At 35.6% G+C, this 26,060-nt stretch overlaps 1 protein-coding gene across 50 annotated transcripts in view; it reads left to right on the top strand.

Moving 5' to 3' along the window:
• Positions 1-26,060, top strand: part of ABI3BP (ABI family member 3 binding protein) — a 144,149-nt gene that overhangs the window by 96,772 nt on the left and 21,317 nt on the right. For 23 of the 50 annotated variants that reach the window (XM_086883064.1, XM_086883065.1, XM_023942461.2 and 20 more), the window contains 16 exons: positions 1,051-1,125; positions 1,977-2,051; positions 3,315-3,389; positions 4,032-4,106; positions 5,741-5,815; positions 6,452-6,526; positions 7,007-7,081; positions 8,676-8,750; positions 9,231-9,305; positions 10,456-10,521; positions 10,844-10,903; positions 16,581-16,676; positions 20,414-20,524; positions 23,282-23,365; positions 24,760-24,828; positions 25,425-25,637. In XM_086883064.1, the coding sequence (XP_086739190.1) occupies positions 1,051-1,125; positions 1,977-2,051; positions 3,315-3,389; positions 4,032-4,106; positions 5,741-5,815; positions 6,452-6,526; positions 7,007-7,081; positions 8,676-8,750; positions 9,231-9,305; positions 10,456-10,521; positions 10,844-10,903; positions 16,581-16,676; positions 20,414-20,524; positions 23,282-23,365; positions 24,760-24,828; positions 25,425-25,637 (1,374 nt within the window). Of the gene's footprint in view, positions 1-1,050; positions 1,126-1,976; positions 2,052-3,314; positions 3,390-4,031; positions 4,107-5,740; positions 5,816-6,451; positions 6,527-7,006; positions 7,082-8,675; positions 8,751-9,230; positions 9,306-10,455; positions 10,522-10,843; positions 10,904-16,580; positions 16,677-20,413; positions 20,525-22,392; positions 23,366-24,759; positions 24,829-25,424; positions 25,638-26,060 lie in introns of all 50 variants that reach the window. The other 27 variants (XM_086883080.1, XM_086883077.1, XM_086883075.1 and 24 more) reach the window with 11 other exon arrangements.

The following is a 26,060-nucleotide window of genomic DNA, read 5'->3' as shown; positions in this document are numbered from 1 at the left end:
ACAACTCAGGTTCCTTTTCTCCCCAGTAAATCTGCACCTATTGCTTGAAACAAAACCTTTAAATTAGTCAGGAAAGTGTACAAAGCTGAAGGTAAATAAAAAACCCACCCACAGGCTTTTTGTGGCTTTTACAAAAGCTTTGGATTTATATTTGGGATCTGTTCTGTATTAGAGTTGTTACCTTGAATTGGAGGAAATTCTGAGGAACATAATACTTCTATGCTGAGTTTCAGGGAGGGGTGACTATCTGTCATCAGCCCTAGCAGGGATGGTATGATTATTGTGGAGATTGTGATTGTAACATTTTGATTGTTCTTGGTAATAGTCTGGTTTTGCTGTTTATTACGTTAATGCAGTTCTGGAAACAATTAGGTTTAGAACTGAGAAATCAAAGGCAACAATAGGTAATGATGGTCTCTTGTTTGAATGGTCACATTATCTTTCTTCTTCAGCCCAAATCATTAAAAGCAGACCTGAATAAATTTGTCATCTTTCTCTGCAAGCTCCTTAATAATTTAACAGTTGAGATTCTCAGTCTCTTATTTTCTATGAAATAATCAAAGAGAATCCTTGTTCCTTTCAAGTTGTTATGCACATAAGATATGAAAACTCCCTTCAGGCTTTAATGGTAAGAAGCAGAGGGCAGATCAGAACAAGATCCCAATTATATGTTCTCAGTCTTCCTGAGATGTGGAGATAGCACCATTGCAGGTGGTCATGAGGTTTGGGTGGGCAGACCTCCCTCCTGAAAGCTTTCTTTCTCTGCTTCCATTCCCCTCCTGTTTTAAGAAATGAAATTCAGTCCTTCATAAAGGATTATTCACTGAATAATAATTCTGTTCCACTCAAACCTCAATTTCACTGTCAGAGCACAATCACTTCACTGATCCTGGATCCTGCCTTGAGGCAGAGAGATTTGACGAAGGCATTTTTGTCACTTGAATTCGATATTATGAATCATTCCAGGACAACATCCATTACAGAGCAGTGTATTTGTATTTCAAGCTACTTATTAATTTAATAATTTTTAACACAATTTCTTTCTTTCAGCCTCTAAAGATACATATCACAGGCCTTCCAAACCTAAAACATCACCCAGTCCACGTGTTCCTCCAACTAGAGCAAGTAAGTTTATCAATATTTTTCCCTTCAGTGCATGAAGATTTTATCACTTTGAACATTTTCAGAACTGATGATTTCTCTGAAGATACAGAGATACTTATTGAATAGGCTGTGCTTCACTGCCATAATCAAATTTTGCTATACAGCTGTCATGGAACAAGATAATCAGCTGGACATTTATACACACAGCCACATGATGGAGATGTGTGGGTTAACATTCATCTTGAGGCCCTGCTCACAGGAAAATCTGCATCTTGATTTCCTTGGAGTGTGACTGAAATATTTGTAATTTTGAGTTGCTTCTTTAAAAGTGTAAAATTACAATACCTTCCTGTTCCCAAAACTTTGGAAATAGCTTTGTCCACTTGAAAATTAGTGGTAAATTTCCACATTTGTTCTGCTTTGACTGCTTTGCTGAGGTTTTTTTTTTGTTTTTTTTTTTTTAAATACAAAGTTGATTTAAATGCAGCAGGTTTTTTGAATGTGAAACACTTAATAAGCACTACTAGGAAGTGTTAGAGCTACAGCAGTTTACTCTGCAGAAAGCTCAATTTGTTATTGCTGTTAGGAGTGGAGAGTTCATCTGACACCACACTGTAAAAGTCATTTTGCCTTTAGTCTCTGCACTGGCATTGTATTGATTGCACTAGCAGGAGATCTCTTTGGGATTATTTTCCAATGACAGAAATAATCCATAAAAAAATTTCTTAGTAGAAAATGAATCTTCTGATTCATCAGAAAAATCGAAAGACATATGTTGAATCATCACTCACAACAACCTGTTCAAAAATTTGCACATCTTCACAGGTCAATCACGTTCAGTAACAAATTCAAAACTTTGCTCATTTCCACAGGTCCAAAAGAAAGTCGACGAGTCCCTTCCAGGCCCAGGGCATCACCAAGTCCAGATGTACCACACACAAAACCTGGTATATACATTGTTTGGTTGTGCTTGAATATCCAGGGGTTCATTTGGGTTGTCCTTCCTCAGTGATTAATTATTAATTAATTTTGTTTTTTAATATCCCTTCATATTACACACACATTCTCTGATGATCATTAAATAGGTGTTTAAAGGAAAACAGCTGATTCCTATTTTGAATGTCTGAGTTATAGTAGTTGCCTCTGCTTTTCAGTCACACAACTTCTATTGCTGATGAATAATCTGTACAGGAGGGTAGACAATATACAAACACCATGAGAAGTTGGAAGAAATTGCATCTCTTTTGTGCCTGTAAAAAGGTGCTTATAGAAAAACTTATTTGAAAACCTTCATGTAGGACTCTAAATGTCTGTAAGTGAAACTGCTCATAGGTTTGTGTGACCTGGCAATGGAATTTCACCCTTAAAAATAAACTTTATAGGGATTTACATACTAATGAATTGCCAAACCTCTGTGACTTCTAACAGTTCTGAGAGTATCCATTGAACATATTATTTTGAGTGAGTGTATATTCAATAATTTTACAAAGAAATAATATTTTTTAAAGGGGAAAAAAAAAGAATATGTTACAAATTGAAAACAAACCAGTCATGTAAAAGGGAGTGTTTTTACCACTAACTTATATTCACAACTAACTCTGTATATCTTACTGTTTTTATGAAGTTTTGGCAGTTAACAGTTGAACAGCAAAAGACAGCAACACAAAAATGGGTTACCTTGAGCTAGTCGCTATTATTTTTTCACTACTCCTTGGGCCAATGCTTTCATATCATTTGCCTGTTCTTCACATAATTGGTTTGTGGTTTTGATTTGTTATCTTTTCTAGTAATTGAACTACATTCTACTCTGTTCCAGGTGTCGAAAGATTCCTATCTGGTTTGTTGTCTTCAGAGAAAATTTCGTTCCCTGTCACACACATTGTAATTCCTTTGACACTTGTAGGAGAGCAGCACACCATGGGTATTGCAGTTATGGGTTCTGAAATACAAACAGAAACCCTGTAGTTTTTAGTCTGTGTTCCTTCAAGTTTTGTTGTTTGACTCCAGATTTTGCTTACCTGATTAATTTTCCACCCGTGTTTTCACTGAGGATTTTGTTTTGCCTTGAATTCCTGTATGTATCCGACACTCAGTTTTTCAGGCTGTCATGCAGGGATTGCTTTTCTTTGCAAGCGTGAGACATGCAGTGCCTGTTCAACAAACCTAATTTTGTCAAAGTATAAACCCCTAAAACAGATCTTTTCTTTCAGCTCGTAAAGAACCACAGCATATTCCTTATAAGCCTAGAGCAACTCCCATCCCAGATGCTCCATACAGGAAGCCTGGTAAATTATCTGGTCTTTTGTGAAGTTGTAGTGGATAGTTCAACAATTGTTTTTGGGGTGGCAGTGGGGGGAATAGCCATCAGTGTATCTGCTGTTACCTGTTATTGTTCTAGGTTAAGAAACCTCTGCAGGGATGCAACTGAATCCGATGGAAACTTCAGCAGTTCAAGAGATTTTGTGTCTTATGCAGATATTAACACAAGAAATAGTATTGACCTACATGTTTTGGTCAAGGATAAAAAGTTATTTGCAGCTTGTATCTGAGCAACACACTTCAATAGTCTGCACCATGTTTTTGAAGCTCTTATGAGAGCAACCTCCTAACGCTGTTGCATTGCTTTTCCTTTATACATTTTCACCCAGATTAGAGTGAGGATTTCCTTCAATTACATTTTGTTTAGGTGACTCTCCTAAATCCAACTGACCTATGTAATATAATCAGTGATTTCAACTGAAGGCTTGTTACTGTTGTTTCCTACCATAAATTTCTGAGGGTGAATGCCCATTGCTGTTTTAAAACATCCCTTCCCTGTACAATATACACACACATACACAGCACAGTATAGTGCTGAAAGGTTTTTTAAGAAAAGGAGGAAAGGGAAGTTCCTTTCATTATTCATTTATTGACATTTTTTCCAACAGAGATTCTTCCAACCTTTGATGAACGAGATGCTACTATGATTCCTCATATTCCTGACAGAACAAAGGCACCATTTGGTAACTGTTATTTCATAAATAATTATTCTGTTTCCCACTTTTTTTTAGAGAATATCATCTTAGGGAGAGCTCATTATATTTTATTACAAGCTAATAATGAAATTTTGTTCTACTTGTAGATACTTACTTGTTCTTTGGTCTTGATAAGGGTTATAATGGATGAGCTCATTCACGTTCAAAGGTTCTTTTCCTCATCTTCTAGTCTTTCCAGTCAGGATGATGCAATTCCTCCAGATGTTATCTATTTTCCAGTAAAAGAGGACTTTATTTAAAGAGCAGATAGTGATTCTTCACAGAATCACAGAATTCTCTGAGTTGGAAGGGACCCACATGGATCATCGAGTCCAACTCTGAAGTAAACTGGCCCATCACAACCCTTGGATTAGCACCATGCTCTAACTAACTGAGTTCATCCTCTATTCTTCATGTGAATTGTGGATAATTTCATTCTAAAATACTCTTCTTCTTCACTACTCAAAGTTTAATTTTACAGAAAAAAATTCTAATGTATCAACAGCATAAAGTCTCCAGACCAGCTATGTGACTGTCTAAATCCAACTATACTTCTTAAAGCCATCCTCTCTGCTTACTTCTAGTTATCTATGTTGGGAAAACTTTCTAAAATATAAGAAACCTTAGCTGAGTGTTCCTCCTTCTTAACTTAATTGTCAGATGTTGATCAAGTAAGGGTCACTGAATCCAAGCAGTATCCAGGAGCAGGAGCATTGCTTGACGAATCTTTGTTCAGTTTTCTGTCCCCAGTTTCAGAGACAGACCTTGACTGTGATTTTATGAGAATGAAATGGTGTATATTTTCTGAGAATAAAATATTAATAGGCATTTTATAATCTTCAAACTATGTCATTTTTTTGTTTTTGTTTTGAGGAAGAGGAAATTAAAACTGCTTTTAAACATGTCTCTATTTCAATATATATTCCCTGTATGCAAGGATACTTAGGTTAATATTCATCTGTTCATCTAGCTTTATGAAGTGTGTGCTCTATTGTAAACACTTGAGCTACCTGAGTAACACTGACATGCAGAAAATGGTTCTTCAGAGCAAGGGGGATGAACACTGCACAGGCTAAGGCAGGTCATTTTGGACCTCTCACATTGGTGTAGACCACAGTCTCAGAAGTGCTAAGGATAACTTTTCCAGTAAATTATTCCTTCTTTTACTTACAGTTTTTTTTTTTTTTTTTAATCTGAATAGTATGAAGATAGCAATATTAAGCCATTCCCACATAAGAACAAAAGAATTTAATTTAGAAATCAAGTTTGACACAAATGTTCTACTGAAAAAGAAATCCTCTCCCCAGATACTCATGTGTGACAGATGAGGAAGACACTGGTTACCACTGTCTATTTTTCTCTTATTACAGTATGATGATGTTAATGATTATATTCTAGACTGCTTGATGCAAAGCTACAAATTAATATCTATTTCTTTATGTCTTCCTGTGTAAGTGGCCATTTAACTTGTTTTCCTTTCTTTGCAGGAATTTCAACTTTCAGCTTTGCTCTTACATAATTTGCCTTATTCCAGATCAGATCATACTTATGTTCCTTGTGTGTTGTGAAAAGCAGTGCATTTTTTCAATTATTGTTCTGGGTGCTGTTTGTTTTTATTCCAGCTCCAACTGAAAAGCCATTCATTCACACCAAAAGAAAAACAACTGAAAGACCAAGAGTGCCATACACCAAACCTGGTAATGGAGTCATTCTTTCAATTTTGTGTTTAATCATTCTTTCCCCAAGTTTCAGGTTTTGTGCTTCTTAATGGGACTATTTGTAGCCAGTTTTGTGGTGAAACAAATGGATTACATTTCAGATAATCAATCCAAAATAAGGCAAAACTACACTACAAATAATAGTAAGATAAATATTATATGTAATGATTTTCCTCTGTCTATTACACATAGCAAATGGTGACTTAAATGTAGTAATGTGGGTATTGACAAATTTCAGTGGTTGGGTAGACTAAGTTCTCTGTGATTACTTCTGGTAATCTTGGGTGCTCCTCTGTGAGCACTTTTTTTTTAATCTTCTCTTGAAATGCAACAGAACTCCTTTACAATGTGCTTGTGCAGTTAGCAACAGACATTGTCTGCTGTACTGAAATGGAAGTAGCTTTAAAAATAGTTATGGAGGGCTGTGTGGCTTCCCATTTCTTGGTATAAATGTATACCAGAAGTTAATAGAGAGATAATCATATCGGTTGGCAGTTGATTTTCAAGATATTCTGCTGCTCCCTAGTTTGAGACATTTTGCAGGTTTTATCAAATGCTGCTTTGTTTAGATTACAGATAAATATTCTAAGATTTTTCACATTTTCTCCTTAACAGCAATATATCCGACAACTCCACAACCAATTATTACAAAATCTTCTACTACCACTGGTCATTCAAGGGCAACAATGGGTAAATAAATTTCCTTCACTTTAAGATGCAGGTATTTCTAATTTTTCAGTGGAGAAATTTCTAGAGAACATGCTCCAATGTGGTATTTATATAACACCATTCCAGTATACTCCATTCTGCTGCCAGATGCGTGTATCTTAGCACAGAGGATTCTCGTTTCTATTTTTTCAACTAAAGCAAAAATAGCCTACAGCTTACGTCTGGTCAGAAGTCTGTATTTGACAGATCTCCAACCAAAATCAGTGGCCTAATTTTTCTTTTAGAGCAACAATTTTAGCCAGTAACTCAACTGATCCTACAGCACACTGGTGGGACTTTTCTGTGTTTTGGCTAGTCATTTTGTTTCAGGTTCCAGAAAGCCATGGAATTGTTATTGTCTTTTTTTTCAGGCATTTGAGGCATGCATTTTCTGTGGGTTAATATGGCATTGGATCATGACTCCTGAAGAATACAATAATAATCTTTTTCCTTTTCTTTCAGCTCCAAAAGAAACACTGCTCATTCCTTCCAAATCCAAAACATCTGTTGGGCCAGAAGCACCACAAACTAAACCTGGTAATTTACAATTTGTAACTTTAGAAGTGTTACTGTGGCACTGCCTCAGTTATATTTCTGTTGTCACTGAGTTTTGTGGTCATGAGGCATACATAATAAGTAGACAGGAATTTTTATCATTGTTCAGCTGAGAATTTGTTCATAAATTATACCAAAGTGAATGCCCAAGAATTGGATCAATTTCCATGGAAAGCAGTTGGGTGGGTTTAGTAGCCATCTAAAAATGTGAGAAATTCAGTTAATTTTAATAATAATATATTTGTGCTTACATTCAAGAAGTTCTCTTCTTTGGGGAAATTCTATTATTCTAAATTTATTCAATTTCTCAAGTACTTTTGAAAATCGAGCTACAGAGCCTCAGTCTAAGATATTTACATGTCAAGAGTAGAAGTGCCTCCAATACTATTGATTTTTGCAGTAACCATGGTAGATTCAGGGATGCACAATTATAGTGAAGGGTGGTGATATCTCAGCTTTACCATGGGGTGCTCTATTTCAATAAAAATTTCTAAGGAGGAAAGTAACAGGAGGAAAGAATATAGTCAGGTGAGGAGAGACTATGTATCTATGAGAGCCGCTCCTGATCTTTCCTCCTCTCTGATCTAACCTCTGAACTGATAAAATTTTAGTCTTAGACAAATAGCTTAATGAATGGTTTAGTAATTTCCACCCCCCCTTCCTTGTCCATTTTATATGGCCGAAAAGGTTTCAAGCAGAGACCCTATTAATTCAAGAACTATATTCTATATATATACCACATGTACATATGTATTACTGTGAACATCAAACTGAACAGTCCAGGAAAAATATTTCTTTTCTAAATACCTTATTTTGAAAGGCTGTTCAACAGCCAAGTTAGATTCTAAGTCTCAGCTGAATAAGAGCTATTTCCAATCATGTCATCAGTTAACAAGTGACGTCTTTTGGTACTGCTACAAATTTAGTTTTAAGGAAACAATTTTAGAGAACAGAATTTAGGGGCTTATTTTTTGCCTTTTAAAGTTTAAATTGTTATAATGGTGTATATGCAAAACAAGCTACTGGTAGGAAAAACTGTAAACAAATATTAACCATTAAATATAAATGGCACTTTTTAGCCACTGCTCCTTATGTGAGTAAGTAGGATATTTTCCAGCTTCCATATTTTATTTCTGAGAGATGAGGAGCTATGTAGTGTGTGCCCCTGCCTGCCAGTGTGTCCTTTTCATCCAGTAACTTAGAGACCTTTCAATTAATTCATTCAAATTTGAGTGAGGTCTGAAAAATAAATACATTACTAAAAACTTCTAATTTTTTTTTTCTTTTGGAAAAGTATGAGTTAATACAACAAATATGAGAAAGACCAAAGACTGTCAGAACTCCAGGTTTAGGGCAAGTGTTCTGAAGTTATTGGGGGCTCAGCAGAATAGTTGCACTGTCTGGTTGTCAGCATGAAAATACATCCAGACTAATCACAACATGTCTGTCTCGTGTCTGTTAAAATTGTCCTAGCAGATGTGCAGATAGGTTTTTAGGAAACAATTGAGACAGATCCTTCATGAAATCCAAGTTCTTTAATTTCCCTTCTCACAGAACAATGGTTTATTTTTTATAGCTCCAAGGGCAACACACCTGGGATCAATTAACCTTGTAACAGTTCATGTTGTTGATGGGTCCAAAATAACTTTGGGTAATGAGAATGTTACATCAGTTTATTTTTCATCAATCTTTACTTTCTCTGCTTTTGCTATATGGCTAAACCTACACTTTAATCAACAGAAATACCTTGATATATCTTTGTCGTGTTAATTTGTTAGATACACTGCAGTGCATGTAAAAAATATTGCTGGTTTTAATTTTCCAGCCATTTTTCTTCTTAATGTGATTCTTTATAGAAATAAGTACTACATGTACGAGGCTGGGGAGACATGTAAAAAGGCATTGACTTATCATCTTTTCTGATTTTGTCTGACTTACTAATTATATAAACCTTCCCAGACTCAAAAAGTCTTTTACATGTATAAAAGCATGATTTTTCAGCCAGATTTCTAGCACTGACTCTTGTGTTTATGATCTGCACAGACAGTTTTAGTTTCCTTTCCACCTGTGATGTCTTATGTTTAAAAGGAAATCATTTGCATTTAATAAGCAGTAATATGTCCATTTTCAGTTCCTGATGAAACATACCGCATTTCACCCAGGCCCAAAATTGGTCAAGCAACTGAAATTCCTTGGTTCCATACAGGTAATTTTTCAAGATTTTCTTAAGTGGTTTTATTGAGTCTGTAGATCTTAAGTAAAATCAGTACTGTTTAATTGTCTGTTCCTTATTACCTTTAAAACCATTTCAAATATGGAATATGAATTTTTTTTTCCCCTTTTCAAATATTTTTGTTTATTGCTCTGCAAATGGGATTTGCTCAGTATTGCCTCAAATATCAAAGATTATATGAAGTTTTTAAACAGTATTAGAGCTGTGTGTTGGCTACTCATATATATATATATATATATATATATATATATATATAGTGTGGCAAACATTGATGTAACTGAGTTCCAACCTTTTCCTTACAAAATCTAAATCTGTAAAACTTCCCCAATCTAAATGTCAAAAATGACTAATGTGTTCTCTCCTGCATAAGTATTTTCTCTGAGGCTTCAGAGAGGCTGGATTAAGTGTTATGGGTTGAACATTTATTTGTCTTGAATATCAAATAGCCAGCTCTACTTAACTGATTTACAGATGTTGCTAATTGGGTATAAGATAATAGTGACTGCTTCTTATGCTTTCAGCTTCCAGTGTGATTTTCACAGATCACATAACATCTACAGTATCAAAATTACTTTGCAAGCGAAAGGCAACAATAAAAAAAATTTGAGGGCTTCTGATTTCAACCTTGCTGATGACACTGTGCTTCAGCTGCCCCACACAGTGTCTGCATTGAATGCTCCCAGTTGTTTTCTCAGCAATATTTTAATGTTTCATAGTTTTATCTAAGTCTTTGGTTTGGGGGGAGGGGTTCAGTTCGGTGTTTTATTTTGAGGTTTTTTGTTTGTTTGTTTTTTACAGAACCTAATTAAATGTCTTAAGGCCATGGATACCTTGCAGAGCTAACTCTGTATCCATATACAGTTGGGTAACTGGCTGTAAATATTTTACATCTTTTTCCTAAACCTACATATGAATGTAACTGGTCAGACTGCATGATGGAGTCATCTGGCCGCTAAAGAAACTAGCATTTTCCACATGCATTTTGAATTAGAACTCATAGAACTCTCATATGTCCATTTTGCTGTATCACATTGGTGCATGGACCTTTTTGTCTGGCAAATTGCACTGCACTGTCCCATGTTCTTTTACTCACAGCATTGAAACAGGACCTTATTTCTTTTAGCACCTCATAAAACTCGTCTCACTTCTGCAAGACCAAAGCCATCGGATAAATCACAGACCAGACCTGGTAATAATTGTTTATTCAGTCTGGGATGGGGAGGGGATTATATAGTTAATTAATTTCATCTATTCTTAGTGGAATTTTAAGTATTGTTGGGAGGAACAAAAAAGGAGTATTTTTCGATCAATTAATTAGTCTAGTGGTAAAGCCTTTCCAAATCAGAAAAAAATAGAAAGGAAACCAAAACTATGTGTGTTCTCACAGCAGGTGTTACTTCTTCTCTAGTATGGAATTCTTGGCATCACATTGAAATCTGCTGGGTATTCTTCTCATGGAACTTCTTCCTTTTTTCTTCTTTTTTCTTTTTTCTTTTGAAACTCTCTCACAGCTTTTATTAAAACCACACCAGCACCAGCCAGAACAAAAGCACCTGGACTGCCAACAACAGGTAGAGTTCTAGGTTTGGGGTGGATTTTTTAAATTTATCAATAAAATACTGAAATGTAACTTCCCCAAGTCATCTTAAGCCCTGCAAAATATCTCATTGTGTTTTAATATGAAATTTAATTCCTCAGAGTGCCAAGTGTAACTGCTTCTACTGATCTTGTTATATAATTCCTGAGGGTGGTTATAAAATTGTATTGGTGCTCAGTCTGTGTAAATTTACAGATTGATTTTTGTGTGGCTACTGTTTACTAATTATTTCTAGATGTTAGATCCACAATAATTACTGGAAAATGCTTCCTTGAAAGGGGTCACCCATTTGTTTGAGTCCAAGTCAGGAGGCTTGGTAGGGAAGCCCTAAAGCCAACTGTCTTGCTAGTTACCCTCTGTGGATGTGGTGTTTTCACATCAGACCTCCTCACATTCAGACCATGCAGTATTTGGACTCTGCAGTATTCAGGCTTGGATACTTCAGCACCAAAAATTTCCACAGTGGTGGGTGGCAGACAACAGGGAGAACTTAAATTTACATATCCTTAAACAAGCAGATAACAAACATCCCTAACCACAAAGATTTATTAAAAGTACAGGTCTGTTTTGGAGAAAAATAATTTATCCTTTTTCAGTTGTACTTGATTTTTCCATCCAATCAACCCACTTTCAACACTAATTAATAATGAAGCTATATTTTTTCATTTCATAGAGCATTAATTTATTGCATCAATACAAGTAACATTGGGGATTTTTTTTTATATATACAGCCATTGGTTAATTAAATATATAATTTTGGGATTCTTCATCAAGTTCAAAATAATAAATAATGTACATATTCAAGGCAAACTTTTGGCTGACCACCAACTAAAAGTGCTACTGTCCCATATTATTGCTGCCTCCTGTTACTATTTCTATGCTAGCTAGATTGGGATAGCCTGAGTGATATTCCATCTGTTGTAAACATTTTTGACTATGTAATGTTTCTTCCTGGTATATTTGGCAATTCAATGCCTGTTGCTGATCATACAGTATCTTCAGATACATTTTCAGAAGCCCACGTTAGAAATAGTAAAAACTTGAAAGAGATGGTTGTATATCACCCTGAAACTAGAGCCTTCTGATTGTTTAGAACATTGTTTATTTTCTTTGTTACTTTCCTTTTTGATTGTTTAAAATATTATTCATTTTCTCTGTTCATTTTTCTTTTCCTTTTTTCTTTTTTTAAAGAAGAAAGAGTGAGATGTCACCCTGAAAACTAAGCCTTCTGATCTTGTTTTCCTAGTTTTAGTTACTTTCCCAGGAAAGTAACTGTAACTACGAAAACAAGATCAGAAGGTTTAGTTTTCAGGGAAACAGTTGTATATTTAAATTGAATTAAATTTAACCTGTTTAGAATATGACATATATTTCTGTTTTACATATGGAATGAATGCCTTCATTAGAGATAGATGTTCTTTGACCTTTCATAGTCCTTCTGGTAAATTAAAAGAGGCCATCAAATTCCAGGACACCAGAGACAGTTAAAGCCTTAAATGCCCGATTTCAGTAGTTGTGGGTCAAAGGGTTTTGCTCTTCACTTGTGCTGGAAGTCACCTTGCAAATGAGCTTTCTAGTGTCTGATTACTGGAACAGGAGAATGAACACAGGTCTCCAGGAGTGATCAGTTTTTGAAATGATGCACTGACACACAGCTGTATTACACAGTACATTGAGCTTTTCTCTTCTCCCCTGTAGTCATAATGGCTCCTCAGAGGCATTGGTAGGTTATAAAAATCATCAGCAAACATGAATACATGCTAGTAATCCAGTGGTATAATCATAATAGTAGTAAACTCTTACATGGAGTTATTTGTGCTTAATGCTAGTTTGAGTTGCTAAAGTATTGTTTTAAGCAATCATATTGCAAGTGGTCCACTTGCTGTGCCCACTATTTGATATTATTTCCATGTTTTTATGGCAGTGCCTGTTGCCAGGAAGAACTAGAGCTTGATTGCAGTAGATGGTGTCAAAAGTCACCACAAAACCACTATTTACTGTGCATACTATGTGTATTCACTGGTAAATAAGTACCTTCTTTTAGAATTATTCTGAAAACTGATAATTCCAGTAGTGGTTGGATAATTCCATTGCCAAGTTAAATAAATATATTTTTTGTCTAAGTTAAAGAAACACCCTGTAGATGTCTCTTAGCTAAATTTTCTGTCCTGGCAAGTGAGCCCTTTAGGTCAAACTTGATATCCAAAGTATCAAAGAAGATCAGACTTTTGTTATCCAGTGCCCACTTCTTTGTACCTCCAACCCCACTGCCACAATAACTCATTGACACCTTTCTGTGAGTCTGCACCTTTCTTCTGAGAAGTGTAAGAGAAATCACCAGTGAATTTCATATATTTATGACATCTTGAGAGGGGACTGCAGCTTGTCACGGCTTTTCAGTCTGTACTTCTCTTGACAATCAGTAAATGAAATCCCAAGTCTTCCGTAAGGCAAGTGCGTCACCTTACTGCACCAATGTCTGAGACACGAGGCTGACTGTGCCCACAAAAATAAACCTGCACAAAAAGGAATTCGGGTAACCAATTAAAGAAATCTTCTGTATCTCTCCAAGGTAATGTGCAATTAATTATCTATTGCAAAAGAATTCCCAAGTCTTCAAAAGGGTCTTGGGAAATAACTCTGCAACTTGGAAACCCAAATCTTACCAGATTTTTGTGAAGAAAAAAAAGTTCCTGTTTCAGTATTTTCTGTGGTTGACTTATCAAAATCCTGAACTTTTGATCTAAGATGATCAGAATTTTTAACTGGGCTGTCAGGAATATGCTATATGTGTAACAATATGTTTTCAGACTTACCTTTAGACATTACATCACTTATTCTTGGATATTCCCTTATTTGGACACCAGTTTGGATCTTTTAATTCCTTGCTGGACTGGCACTGGTGTTGAATGTACTCCATTTCTTCTTCCTGACTGGGTTCCTTAGCCTCAGTGCAAAGATGTTTCACTCCCATGCACTGAGGGCTTGGCAGCTGCAGGGCCCAGATGATAAGCAGTGGAATTTGTTTTTTCCAGCACCAGCACATGGGGTTGTGGCTGGTTTCCTGGCAGGATTTTCAGTCTCCTGGCCAGTTTTGCAGTGCCAGGTGGCAAACTTGACTGTGGAAAAGAGGCAGGGATTGCTTCCTCATGAGTAGCATTCCTTTCACTTTTTTGCCATGTTTTAGTAATTTTCTCTAGAATATCATTTTATTCAGATGGCTTTTTGTGTTTGTGTATGTAACTTACCTTACTGGGTTGGTTTTTAATTTAATCCTAACCATATAAATTTAATTTAATTTATAAAAATTTATATTTTTATTTTTATATAAATTTATATTTCATTTAATCCTGACTGTATAAATACTGCTCCTGATCTGCTGAGGTTCCTGAAAAGTGTCAGCAAACAAACTTTGAGCAACATTTCCATTTCCCTTGTGAAAAGGAGGCATACATGGTTTTCATTAAAATGGCCATTAACTTTGTGTTCTGTTTTCTTTTTATTTTTTAAACTCTGTGTGTATTTCAGTTCATTTTATCAAGGACACTTTTTCCATTATTTCCCTTAAAATGATCCACCCCTCTAATAGTATTCCTACAATTAAAGACAGAGAGGTTAGTTTAAACGTGTTCCAGACCCCATTAATGTTTCCAGGAAAAAATATGGAATTAAAAGAAGACACAAAGACACATGCTAGTAATAGATCTATTCTCAATTCTATTAAAAGTTTGGATGAATATGATAAGTGCTTTTAATAAGCAAGTTACATTAGTAGAGTAAGGCAAATGCTATGACAAATACAGCAAACTTTGGTTGTGCAGATACCCTGTGTAAAAACACAAACTTTTATGTCACTTCAAAGTGTATTAAAATTCTCAGATTTTGTGAACATGAAAGTATTGTGGTTTGATAGTTTGATTTATTTTTCATTACTACTTTACCTATGGAAGAACAACAGTGCATGTTTCTGAAAAGAAAAAAAAATACTTCCTCCAACTAGAACACATGCAATATTTTGTTCATTGTCAGCTGATGTAATTCAGAAAGGATTATGATTCTAAATTAGATTCTAAGGAGTAGGATAGAGACAGGTTTTTCTGTAGAGACTGTAACATGCAAAACTAATTTAGTCTTGTAATATAGACTTGAGTGATTTAGTGTGAATTAGTCAATGTGCTACCACATTTTGCTGATATTTTTCACTGAAAGGTGAGCTGAGAAACTTAACATGCTCTAACTCATGATGTACAAGATAATTTTTATTTTTCTTAAGGCTGGTGCTGGTCTTCTCATGCCCTTTCTTCCTTTAACATGAAACATTGATTATCACTCTGGTGCTTTGTATAGCTGAAGATCTAATTAATAGTTTTACTTACCTGAAGACAAATTGCAGTTATACCAAACCATATGATGTGTTCAGGTATTTTAGACACAGGGACCAGGTCATGTGCATCCTGTTCCCAGCTTGCTGCAACTCTCATTACATTAATCTTTATTGAATTAATAATTATAATTAATTAATATGAATTAATAACATTAATAAGAAAATAAATAATAAGTAATTAAATAATTAATTGATAATAATGAATTAATTTAGTAAATTATTTACCATGTATGGACTGTGGATTTATCATGTATGGACGGTGTAAGGAACATGCAACAAAAATGGTCAAACAGTAAAGTAATAGAAAAATTATCTCCTTCATACCATTAAAATACTAGTGAAATATCCAAAGAAACAAAGAGAACCAGATTATAAATCTATGAAATCTTTAGCTGAAGTGATTAGGTCATGTTGAATTAGGGTTAGAATTTGATAATTAAAGTAATACTGAGATTTATATTTTTAAAATATAACAAATTTTAGGGTTTTTTGTCTTGCATCATGAGCAAGGGTGTGGGGAATTTTTTTCCCACAAACATGATGAAGTTACAGTGCATCTTCTTGCTTTACTATATATACAGTCTTTATAAAGTAAATATACTTACTTTGTTTAGAGAAAGCATATTAATTTAACAGTCTGGCTGTCCTATAAATACCACCATGTGGAACTGTTGTTCTGTACCTGGAGTTGTGTCAATCTTTTAATGCCACTTATTTTTTAAAAAATGTGTTTATATAACTTTAAAGTAGGACTTTCTCTTATGTACAAGCTGGATGTTGTGTATATTTTGTCTCCTGTACTCCAACTATGGTGAATATATGTGGTCCAGAATTGCTCTAACCATTTAATAGGGAGGATGATCAGAGATCTTATTACAAGGAGAAGGAAAACTTTCCCTTTGCAAGAATCAAGGGACATTTTATTCTTTACACTGAAAAACTAGAATTTTCTCTCTACTCATTTTTCCACTTAAAATCTTGGTTTAATTCATGTTACCTCTTCATCTTTTTAATTTTCTTTTTCAAAATATACTTCATTCAATGAATATTTAAAATTAAACTGCAGACTTTGTAGAACCAGATCACTTTCTACTTACCTGAATAAGAAGATAAGGCATATCACCATGTTATCAGTAAAAACATAAATGGGCCACACATGTTGGTTTTGCACATCATGTCAGCTGGAGTTTGAACATATTCGATATACAAATATTCCATGACTTGGTGCCACACTCTAGATACTTATTTAATTTCCTTTTTTTCACAGATTACTTTTATACACCTGAGGCTACTGCCAGACCAATTGACATGGGTGTCAAAAGACCTCCAGAACATTTTGATACCTGGCAAAAACCAATTTCTGGTAAGGTTAATAAAAGCAGAAAATAAAGCAATTTTTAACAGTTGTTATTAAAAATAAAAACGTTTCTTTTTCTGCACACAAAGCACCTCCTCTGAGAAGAAAAAATAATTCTTAATCATCCTCATCAACACAGAATCTTATGGCTTCAGGATGCCACTAAAAGAGATTAAAAAAAAATATTTATAATATAAATATAATAAAATTCATAATATAAAAAATTTATGGCCACTACTTAGTCACTTACATATGCTTAGTCACTACATATGGTAGAAATTTTCACCACCAGAGTTTTATCCTTATGATCTAAAAGCCACAAAACTGTCTTTTTTCATGCAAATAGTATCCACACAACAAAGGTGAATAAGGTAAAAGTATAACCAACTTGTACTCCCATGTGTGAGGACGTTTCATTGAATATTGGGATTTTTTTGGAAAATTAGAATATTAAGCTTGAAGGAAAATAACAATGTGGAATAAATCAGGTTTTTTACATGTCTAAAGCAAGACATGTAAGGTTTACTCTTCTGGCAAGTCTTGCAATCATATTTTCAAAGCAATCGAAATATTTTAACTGAAACATACATAAAGCAAATAAATACCCTGAGGTGTAAAGAATTTATTGGTTTCATAAACATAACCAGGCACAGAATATGCTTTAGCTGTGGTTTTTTGTGACATAGAAACTGACTGAAAATGAAATATTTTTTTGTTTTACTCTTGGATTTGCTACTCAGCTGCAGATATTCTTTTTAGCTAGCTTCTCTTTTGATAACATGTTACTGGATCTTAAAACATTATTTTAAATACTGCTAATCCCTGTTCCTAATCCCTGTTGAATTTCCTTTCCACCTAATTTACCCCTACAAAGATAAGAGCCTATGTTAATGGGCAGGTTCTGATGTTTTATCATCTTTAACTTTATTCAGTCCTACCACTGTACTTTGCAAAGATTAAGTCTAGTGTGATGTACTATTAGTGGCAGCTGAAGGTAAAGTGAAAACAAGGATGATGCTCTGCACTTTTTGTTACTGAATGCCAGGCAGTGGGTTTCCTTAAGTAAATCCAGCTTGTGATTTGCAGAAACTTGAAGGTTTTTTATGTATAGATTAGAAGGGACATTAAGACCAACTTTTACTCATTTTATGACATTTGATGTCTAAAGTTAAGCTTTTAGAGCTTTGAGGTAAGCCAATACCTTGAACTGTAGTCACAAAAGGCAGTTGGGTACAGTTGTGAAATTATCTACTACTGTTTCATTATTTTCTTGTATAACAGCAGTCTCAGCTCTCTTCATGAGGCCTTAATATGTATATTAAAATTCATGGAATCATAGAATGGTTTGGGTAAGAAGGAACATTTAAAGATCAAACAGTTCCACCTCACCTGCCTTGGGAGGGACACCTTCCACCAAACCAGATTGCTCCAAGTCCCATCCAACCTGGCCTTGAGCAGGATGGGGCATCCACAATTTCTCTGGGCAGCCTGTGCCGGGGCTTCTCCACCCTCACAGTAAAAGATTTCTCCCTAATTTCTAACCTAACCCACACTCTTCCTGCTTATATTATTATCTAATATCAATCTACCCTATCTGTCTCTAATTTTTCACCCACCAGTATCCTCGAGTCCATACCTGCAGGGCAGGGCTGGTTTTCATCTGTCTCATCGAGCCAGTGCTGAGACTGGTGATTGCATCCAATCTAGGTGTGGCACCTTGTGCTTGGCCTTGATGGACCTCAGGAGGTTTGCACTGGCCCCTGCTCACCCTGCCAGGGTGTGTGGATGGGATCCCTTCCCTCCAATCTGTCCTCTGCACGACCAGCTTGGTGTCATCCACAGAACTGCCGAGGGTGCTCTCACTCCCATTGTCTGTGCCACCAATAAAAATGTCTTTAAGGCATCAGTCAATAAGAGGCTACTCATTCTTCTCTTTCATCCACAGTGACTGAGTCAAGGACTCCCAGTCCATAAAGAAGCCTAGAGATTAATTAAATCCCGATATTTCACCATGTTGTCCTTACAAGAATCCACACTCACAAAAAATCCCTAAATTCTATTGTGCATCCTAGTTTACAGTCTCCACACACTGGTAATTAGATTTGGTAGGATCATCGACCAGCACCCAAATCATTGCAGGAAGTAGCAGAAGGAAAAAGCAGGAATCCTTGTTTTTCCAGAGTCCAGTACAGTAGATTCAATTGTGACCCAGTACTTTGAATGCAATGTTTTAATTTGCCTGTAACTGCTGTAGTTGTGCTGTACAGGTGATATGATAGAAACCACTGGGAAGTCAATGCTTGCACATTTTTACTTCATAAATATCTTGGACAATCCCTTCTCTAATTGTGGGCAGAGGGAAAATAAGGATGAATGCTACCATATAGTAATACCTAGAGTATGATGACACATATACAAAAATTTATTATACTTTTTCAGGCCTTAAGCATATTTTTTTCGTCTCCATCTGGAGATTTAGAATGACTATGAAACCTACAAATGCTATTTTCAAAACCACTATATCCTTCTATATTAGATAGAGCATTATTTTTTGTCTTGATCTGAGGGATTTAAAAAAAAATAAAACCAACTGTCTTATAAGTGACTGCAAGAGCCCAAAAAGGAAAAGGGAAGAGAGAGAGAGATATTCCTGTTTGTATATTGTAAGTATTTCCAAAAAAGCTCTCCTAAATGAGCCTTTGGATCTGCTCCCTTCTTACCCACAATCTCTCTGTTTGTAGGGTAAACTAGGGTCTGATACAGAGGACCTGAGGTACCTTATGGAGCCAGCAATTCAGTATCAGGCAACTTACATAGCTGTTGACTTTGGCAACCTTATGAGAATTATATTACTCTTGAGGATTTTCTCCTTTTAGGTACAAAAAGGCTTTTGTTACATAAATGTGTTGCACATATCTTCTGGATTTTCTTAAGGAAAGAAGGGCAAAGGTGAATAGTGGAACAAAAATCTTTTCCTTTGCCTTTCCTTTGCCTTTCCTTTGCATAATAAAACCCTTCATAATTGTCTGGAAAATACAGTAAAATGATTTGTAAGTATGAATTAAGGAGTTTAGATTTTCCTTTTAGACCTCACTGTCAAAGGACATTAGCAGATAAATTTAATGGGTACTGGCCAGAGCTGCACATTGAAATAACCAAGTTGGATGCTTCAGAAATTTCTACAACAGTAATTGTCTTTAGCCATGTCAGTGTATGAAGTGACAGTAACTTTTTTTAGTTTTGAATGGTATAGAATAAATTGTTGCTAATGATAATTTCCATTTTTCTTACCTCTTTTTCTTCAAGGTGAGGGTGGCCAGTTGTATTAGTCAGAATGCACAAGAGGTCAGACATTTTGTGAGTAGGATACTGAAGATGTTTCTGAGCACACTGAGGTGGTGTTTGTTGTGTGAAGATGTATCCACTTGAATGCCAAAAAATTGCTGTTGACAAAAATGAGTAACTACACAGAAAGTGAATCACTGAAACACTTGTACAAAATCCCAAAGGAGCTACATTTTTTTTCAGCATAAACTTTGTTTAAAACTTCATGGCACACTGTTCTCAGAGAATTTAAGGCTGAAAATGCAACTCAGATCAGCTCCTAATCTCGCCTCTCCCCTTTTGATATTAAGTTAGACATGAAATATTGCTTTTGAAGTCAGAATATAACTTCTAGTTTTTCTGATTTTATGGAATTCGAGGTTAAATAATTAATAATGGTGTCTTGTAATGTCATTCAGTGACTTCATCACCTGGCCCTCAGCACCCTCCTATACCTCCTGCCAGGCCTACACAAATGAGAAGAAAACCTCTGCCTCCTAACACCGTGACTGGTAAACCAGGGAGTCCAGGTATTTCTGCCTTTTCAGAATAAATGTTTTATTCTGTGTGAGATAATACTGGCTAGCAGGGTACAGGAGAATTCTATAGCATAGATTTCTTTGATCTGTGATATCTATAGAAACTAGTCTTTTGGAACACATGGGCCTTGTGTCTTTTGTGTCCTTACAAAAAGCCCTCTTTCTTCCTCTAACCTAGTTCTATCGAAATCATGTCTAATAAGGGTGTTGAAAGCAAAATAACACACTCCAAGTCATCCTATAAGCAGATCAACCTTAAGAATATTTCATGTCTACTAAAATAATTTTTTGCTATTTAATGTGCATGTTAGATGGGAGATGTTGACTATTGTGCTTCAATGCCTAGTCCTAACTGGTTATTTCTTACGGAACTCCTCCATATATACGGAACTCCTCCATATATACCATGCATCCATTAATAGCTGCAAAAAATGAGCTAAAAGTCACCAGACAAGAACTGCACTGGGTGGTAGCACAAGCTGAGTTGTTTCATGTGCAGAGTTTAGCTTGACTATTGTGCTAAAGTATTCTGACTTCTCAGTATTGTTTTAAGAGGACATAGAAACTTTCACCTTTCCTGTTTCATTTTAAGTTTATCCTGAAGGAGGTATTCAGTATCCACATGGATGTTTCATCAGTGGATTCTATACAAGAATCCTTAGGCTAACATTATTCGACGTAGTCAGAAACTATCATCTCCTTAGGCTTAACATGACAGCTTCTTTCCTCTTCATATTGATCTCTGTAGCTCCTTGGAAATATAAAGGCATTTATATATATGAATATATATTTATATATATGAATATACAGCTCTATTGGATTGCCTATTGTGGGTTGTTTGCTTTTTTGGGGTTTTTTTGTTTGTTTGTTTGTTTGTTCTTTTCATTTGGGACTTTGTGTGCTATTAAGGTACTAAAGACCTAAATAATACTTTAGCATTTTGTGTGACAGATGAGTAGCATGAATCTCCAAGCTGGATGAGACAACCATTTATTCATCAGCAGAGCCAAGATTGAAATAATGTGTCTGCACTTGTTGATGTGTAGTGTTTCCTAAGTAATAGCTACAAGAAAACAGAAGACATCATCAGTCTTATACCTGATATATTTTCTTTTGCTTGTATTGGGGTCTATACTAATTTTCTCCAATAAGGATCTAATTAATTTACCAGTGTTTTGAAATTTCAGCCTTTTTCCTTACACTGGAGGCCAGGTTATGTGGTAGTCAGCATTTACCATACCTTCCTAGGCTCTCAGGATGGAATAAACTGGTTAAACAGTCTGTTTCTTCCTTGTGGGGACAGTAGAATATTTTCTTTCTTCTGTGTTTCCTAGTGTTTTATCCAGCTTAGTTTTAAACATTGTAATTTTGTTTCTTCTGGTTCCATGGAGAGGCAGTTCCACTGTACTAACAGGAAAAATTTGCCTCAATGTTCTTCTTGGATTTTCCCTGTCAGAATTCTGTCCTCTTTCTCATTAACACTGTGATTAATTCCTTACTTGCATCTTTCTAACTCATCCAGTGGATATTATGGAAAGGTTTCTATGCAGACATTAAAAATCTCCTGAATGGGAAAAAAAAAATGGAAATGAGAGTTCCAGAAACTTTGTGAAATTGAACCCTAGTGAGAATCATTCAGATTTCCACTTTATTAAGAAAATAAGTGGAAAGTAGGGATTCTTGTCTTAAACTTGGCTCACCAGAGTTCTGCCTTCAGTTGCCATGTTTTGTATCACATATGATGGGGAAGTAACTATATTATATAGTTCTTGACTCTTCAGGGTTGAGATTTCATTGTCATGTCATCATTATCTGGGAGTATCTGCATGTTTTAAGAATTAAATTCTTGTCTTTTACAGCTATTATGCAAGAAATCAAGACCTTTACCAAGGATTGTTTGCCTCTTAGAAACCTGTTTTCTTTATTAGGTGGTAACAGCTCAAGAATGAAAACAATGTCACATAATCTAAAATACTTCTTTTAAATAGCTGTTGAATTATAGGTGATAATACTGCCTCTATCAGTCAGTTTCTGTCCAGGTTTATGGAAACTACTAAAGAAATTAGTCGAGCAAGAAAACTTTTCTTCTTGACTGATGTAGTGCAATAAATGTTGAAAATGCTGGACTTGGCTGCATTTTCTTTGCCTTCATTTGAAGTGTATCTTAATTTCATTTAGAGGAAGCTCCAGTACTGTTCTGTGGTTAAACTCTTAATGCAGACCACAGTTAAGGACCTGGTGTTTTATCACTCCAAATGTTCCAGCACTACCCTTGCTAATGTATGTGCTGAGTTGAGAGCAGAAATCAATCTTACCTATATTTGAGGGAAGAATCCAAGTTTCAGTTGCTGACTTCAGCTGTTGTGTCTTGCAACTCAGGAAGAAATGTGCTCTTTCTTTAAGGAATATCAGTGTCCATGCTGGTCATTTTACATCCTTTCACCAGCCTGTGTAGAATGGTTCTGTGCATAAAACCAGTTTATATGTTAGTTGACTAAAGTCATCCAAGACAACCTCAAAGTAGCAAAGAGTTTTCTTACTAGGTTTCAGGATTAGGTTACATTTGCAACTAGCACAGTTCAGAACTTTCCTAAATCCAGCTGAGGGATTACTATGACTTAAATGAAAATACTTGTTGCATGAAGCAGTTGTCACAAAACTGAATTCTCTCAGAAAATCAGAAAGCTGTTTGACTCCTTCAAATGCTGAATGTCTTGTTGCTACAAGTCCCTCCATCTGTCACTATAGCTAAGCCTGCTGGACCAACACCACCTGTGAGGACAGGAACATTATATAAGACACCAACAGCTTTTGCAACTCCGGAGTATTATGGTGAGCATATTACAAACAGTTCTGGTTTCTTCTTTTTTCTTTTTTTTTTTTTTAAATTGACATTAGAGTTTCCATTTTTCTTTTGCTTCCCTTCCCTAAGATTTATTTATTCATTGTATATTTAACATAAAAAGTATTTTGTCTGGGGTGATTCTTCTATGCCACTTTGTGACTTTTCTGATTTCACTGAGATCTATGTCCCTTCTCTTACACATCTTGGTAACTGAGAACATGAGGACTTCCATTTTCCTAGAAATCTGTACATGCTTAGTAGGCTTTCAGTACTAATCAGTGGCCATTTAAAGCTGTGCAAAGAATAGATAAGGCACTTTGTTTCCTGAATATTTCAATTTTCCCAGGACATAAATTCAAAATGTTATTTGTCAGTGGTGGATAGTGCTCATCATAGATGCGATATCCTCCTTTATTTGATCAAACTGCCACCATTTAAATAGAAAAAACTGTAGTAGTGCAACCATAGTGGTCAGTGGGTAATTTTCCCTTTATAAAACTGAGAGTTGATTACAAATTTAGAGCAAAGTCTTTTCAAGGTGGCATACAGTAATGGGTTTGGAGGAGGATGTGCTTAGAAGTTTTGAGCCCAAAAGTGCAGCTCTTGGTATATTGTCATTAATGATGCTGCTTCTAATTTTCCTGGATTTATAGTAATACTTAAATTCTTGTCTCCTTACAATGATCATTGTAATCCTCAGTGCTTAGTAAAGTGAGCTGGATGCTAGATTTATTTATAACTGCTTGATGGGAAGGTTTGTGCTTTATATGTTGGGGTCCATTGTAGTATTTGCATCGTGTTCAGTGTAGTAGCTAATTAATACAACATTGTATCATGAATCCTGACTGCTTCAGCGCATTTCTCTTCACAAGTGTATTTGTTTTCAATTTCCTTCAAATTTTTTGGAATTTGTACTCTCTGAAGATAGAAATTTTTATTTCCTTGTTATTTTTAGAGAAGCTACTTGGCCAGTGTAATAGTTCTATATATCCCAGGAACATCAAAAAGCTCCAAGCTAAACAGTGCAAAAACATCCTTTTTCTGTGGCTGACCTTTCTTTTCCTTGCCAAAAAATTCAACTAAAACAAACCCAGGACAATGGTCTAAAAAGTATTTTACATATATTGCAAGAACTGAATCCAGCGGCAGTCATGAATTCTGTTATTTTGATTATGGCTGTCTGTACTACCAGGTAAGTACAGGATTTACACAGCATCACATTAAAAATGGAGTACCTAAAATAAATAGACAGATCTGGCAGCAAATGTCTACCATTTATCTATTCTTACAATGATTTAAAGTGCCAAAGGAACTGTGAAATGCTGCAGTTCTAACACTGAAACTTTGTATTTATTGCAAATTATGTCTGTGTTTTCTACAGTTGATGAAACTGTCTTCAGCTCAAGTCCTACATCAGAAACAGATTCTTCAGGAAAACCAAGGTACCAAGGTAGGATATTCGTAGTTATGGTATTTTTATTTCAGGGAGCATATGAAGTCTGAGCCATCTTGCATCAAATTATCTTATTTGGTTATTCAAAGACCAAAATTTTATTTGATTCTGTGTCACTTTAGTGATAGATGAAAGAGCTGTAGTACAAAGCAGCATTTTCTTGATTGAATTTTACTTTTACTTTCTGCACAAAAGTTCTTGATCCTTCTGTGACAGATCCTTCTGTGATCCTTTTGTGACAGATTTTATTTCTTTCAAACACTGTGTATCACCTGCTAATACCTTCAGAATGTCATTTCATCAGTAGTGCCAGCGGGAAGGGAGTGAAGGCAGTACAGATTCCAGGTCAAGCAACAATAAGTAAAATTTTAAAAATAAGCAAAAAAACAACAAAAAAACAACAAAAACATAAAATCCAAAACAAACAAAAACAGGAACAAGCAGCTTAATATTGAATATATGGGGTTTATTCTGAAAGCTTTGTGCAGACTTTTGCTTAGTGCCCTTGTATGGGTGCCGTGCACCAGGTGAAATGGTGCTGCCAGTTTGTAAAAACACTCTGTTGAGTAACAGCTCTTTCTCATTGTTCTTAGCTCCCCATGTCAAGTACATGAAGAAAGATGATGATGTGCCTTGCTCCATCACAAGCTCTCTTGAACATTTTCCTCAAGAAGAAGTTGGCAGCAAGGAAGAACCCACTCGCCCTCCTCAAAATCCTCCAACCAACCTCACCGTGGTGACTGTAGAGGGCTGTCCATCCTTTGTCATACTGGATTGGGAAAAGCCAGACAACGACACTGTTACTGGTTGGTTTGATTTCTTTCCTCCATTGTGTGATAATACAGTGTTTCCATCTTAATTTACTTTCACAGTAGTTTTTTTGCTATTTAAAAGTACTTTAGACCTCAGGGATTAAAGGAGCCCAGTGGGGTTGCTGGTTTTTTGTGCTCCTGTCATTTCCAGTGTGGGTAAAAACCTGCTACTAAATTATAACAAGATTTACACAGCAAGGAGCATTGGTGCCAGTGATGACACAAAAAGATACTTAAGAATTATGACTCTGTATCTTCTCCAATATTCTGGACCCTATCTGTACAGGATCTGGTAAGATCTAGTCAAGAAGTTCCAACAATACAGCAGTAAATATGGATGCACACACATAATGTAGGCATCCTTCTTCACCTGAGGAGGTTGTTTCACAGTGGGCCAGACACAATCAAAGCTGACAT

Source organism: Cyanistes caeruleus, chromosome 3, assembly GCF_971803275.1.
Source record: "Cyanistes caeruleus chromosome 3, bCyaCae1.hap1.1, whole genome shotgun sequence".
Taxonomy (NCBI): Eukaryota; Metazoa; Chordata; class Aves; order Passeriformes; family Paridae; genus Cyanistes; species Cyanistes caeruleus.
The sequence above is the reverse complement of the archived record's forward strand: the minus strand, read 5'-3'. Positions and strand labels throughout refer to the sequence as shown.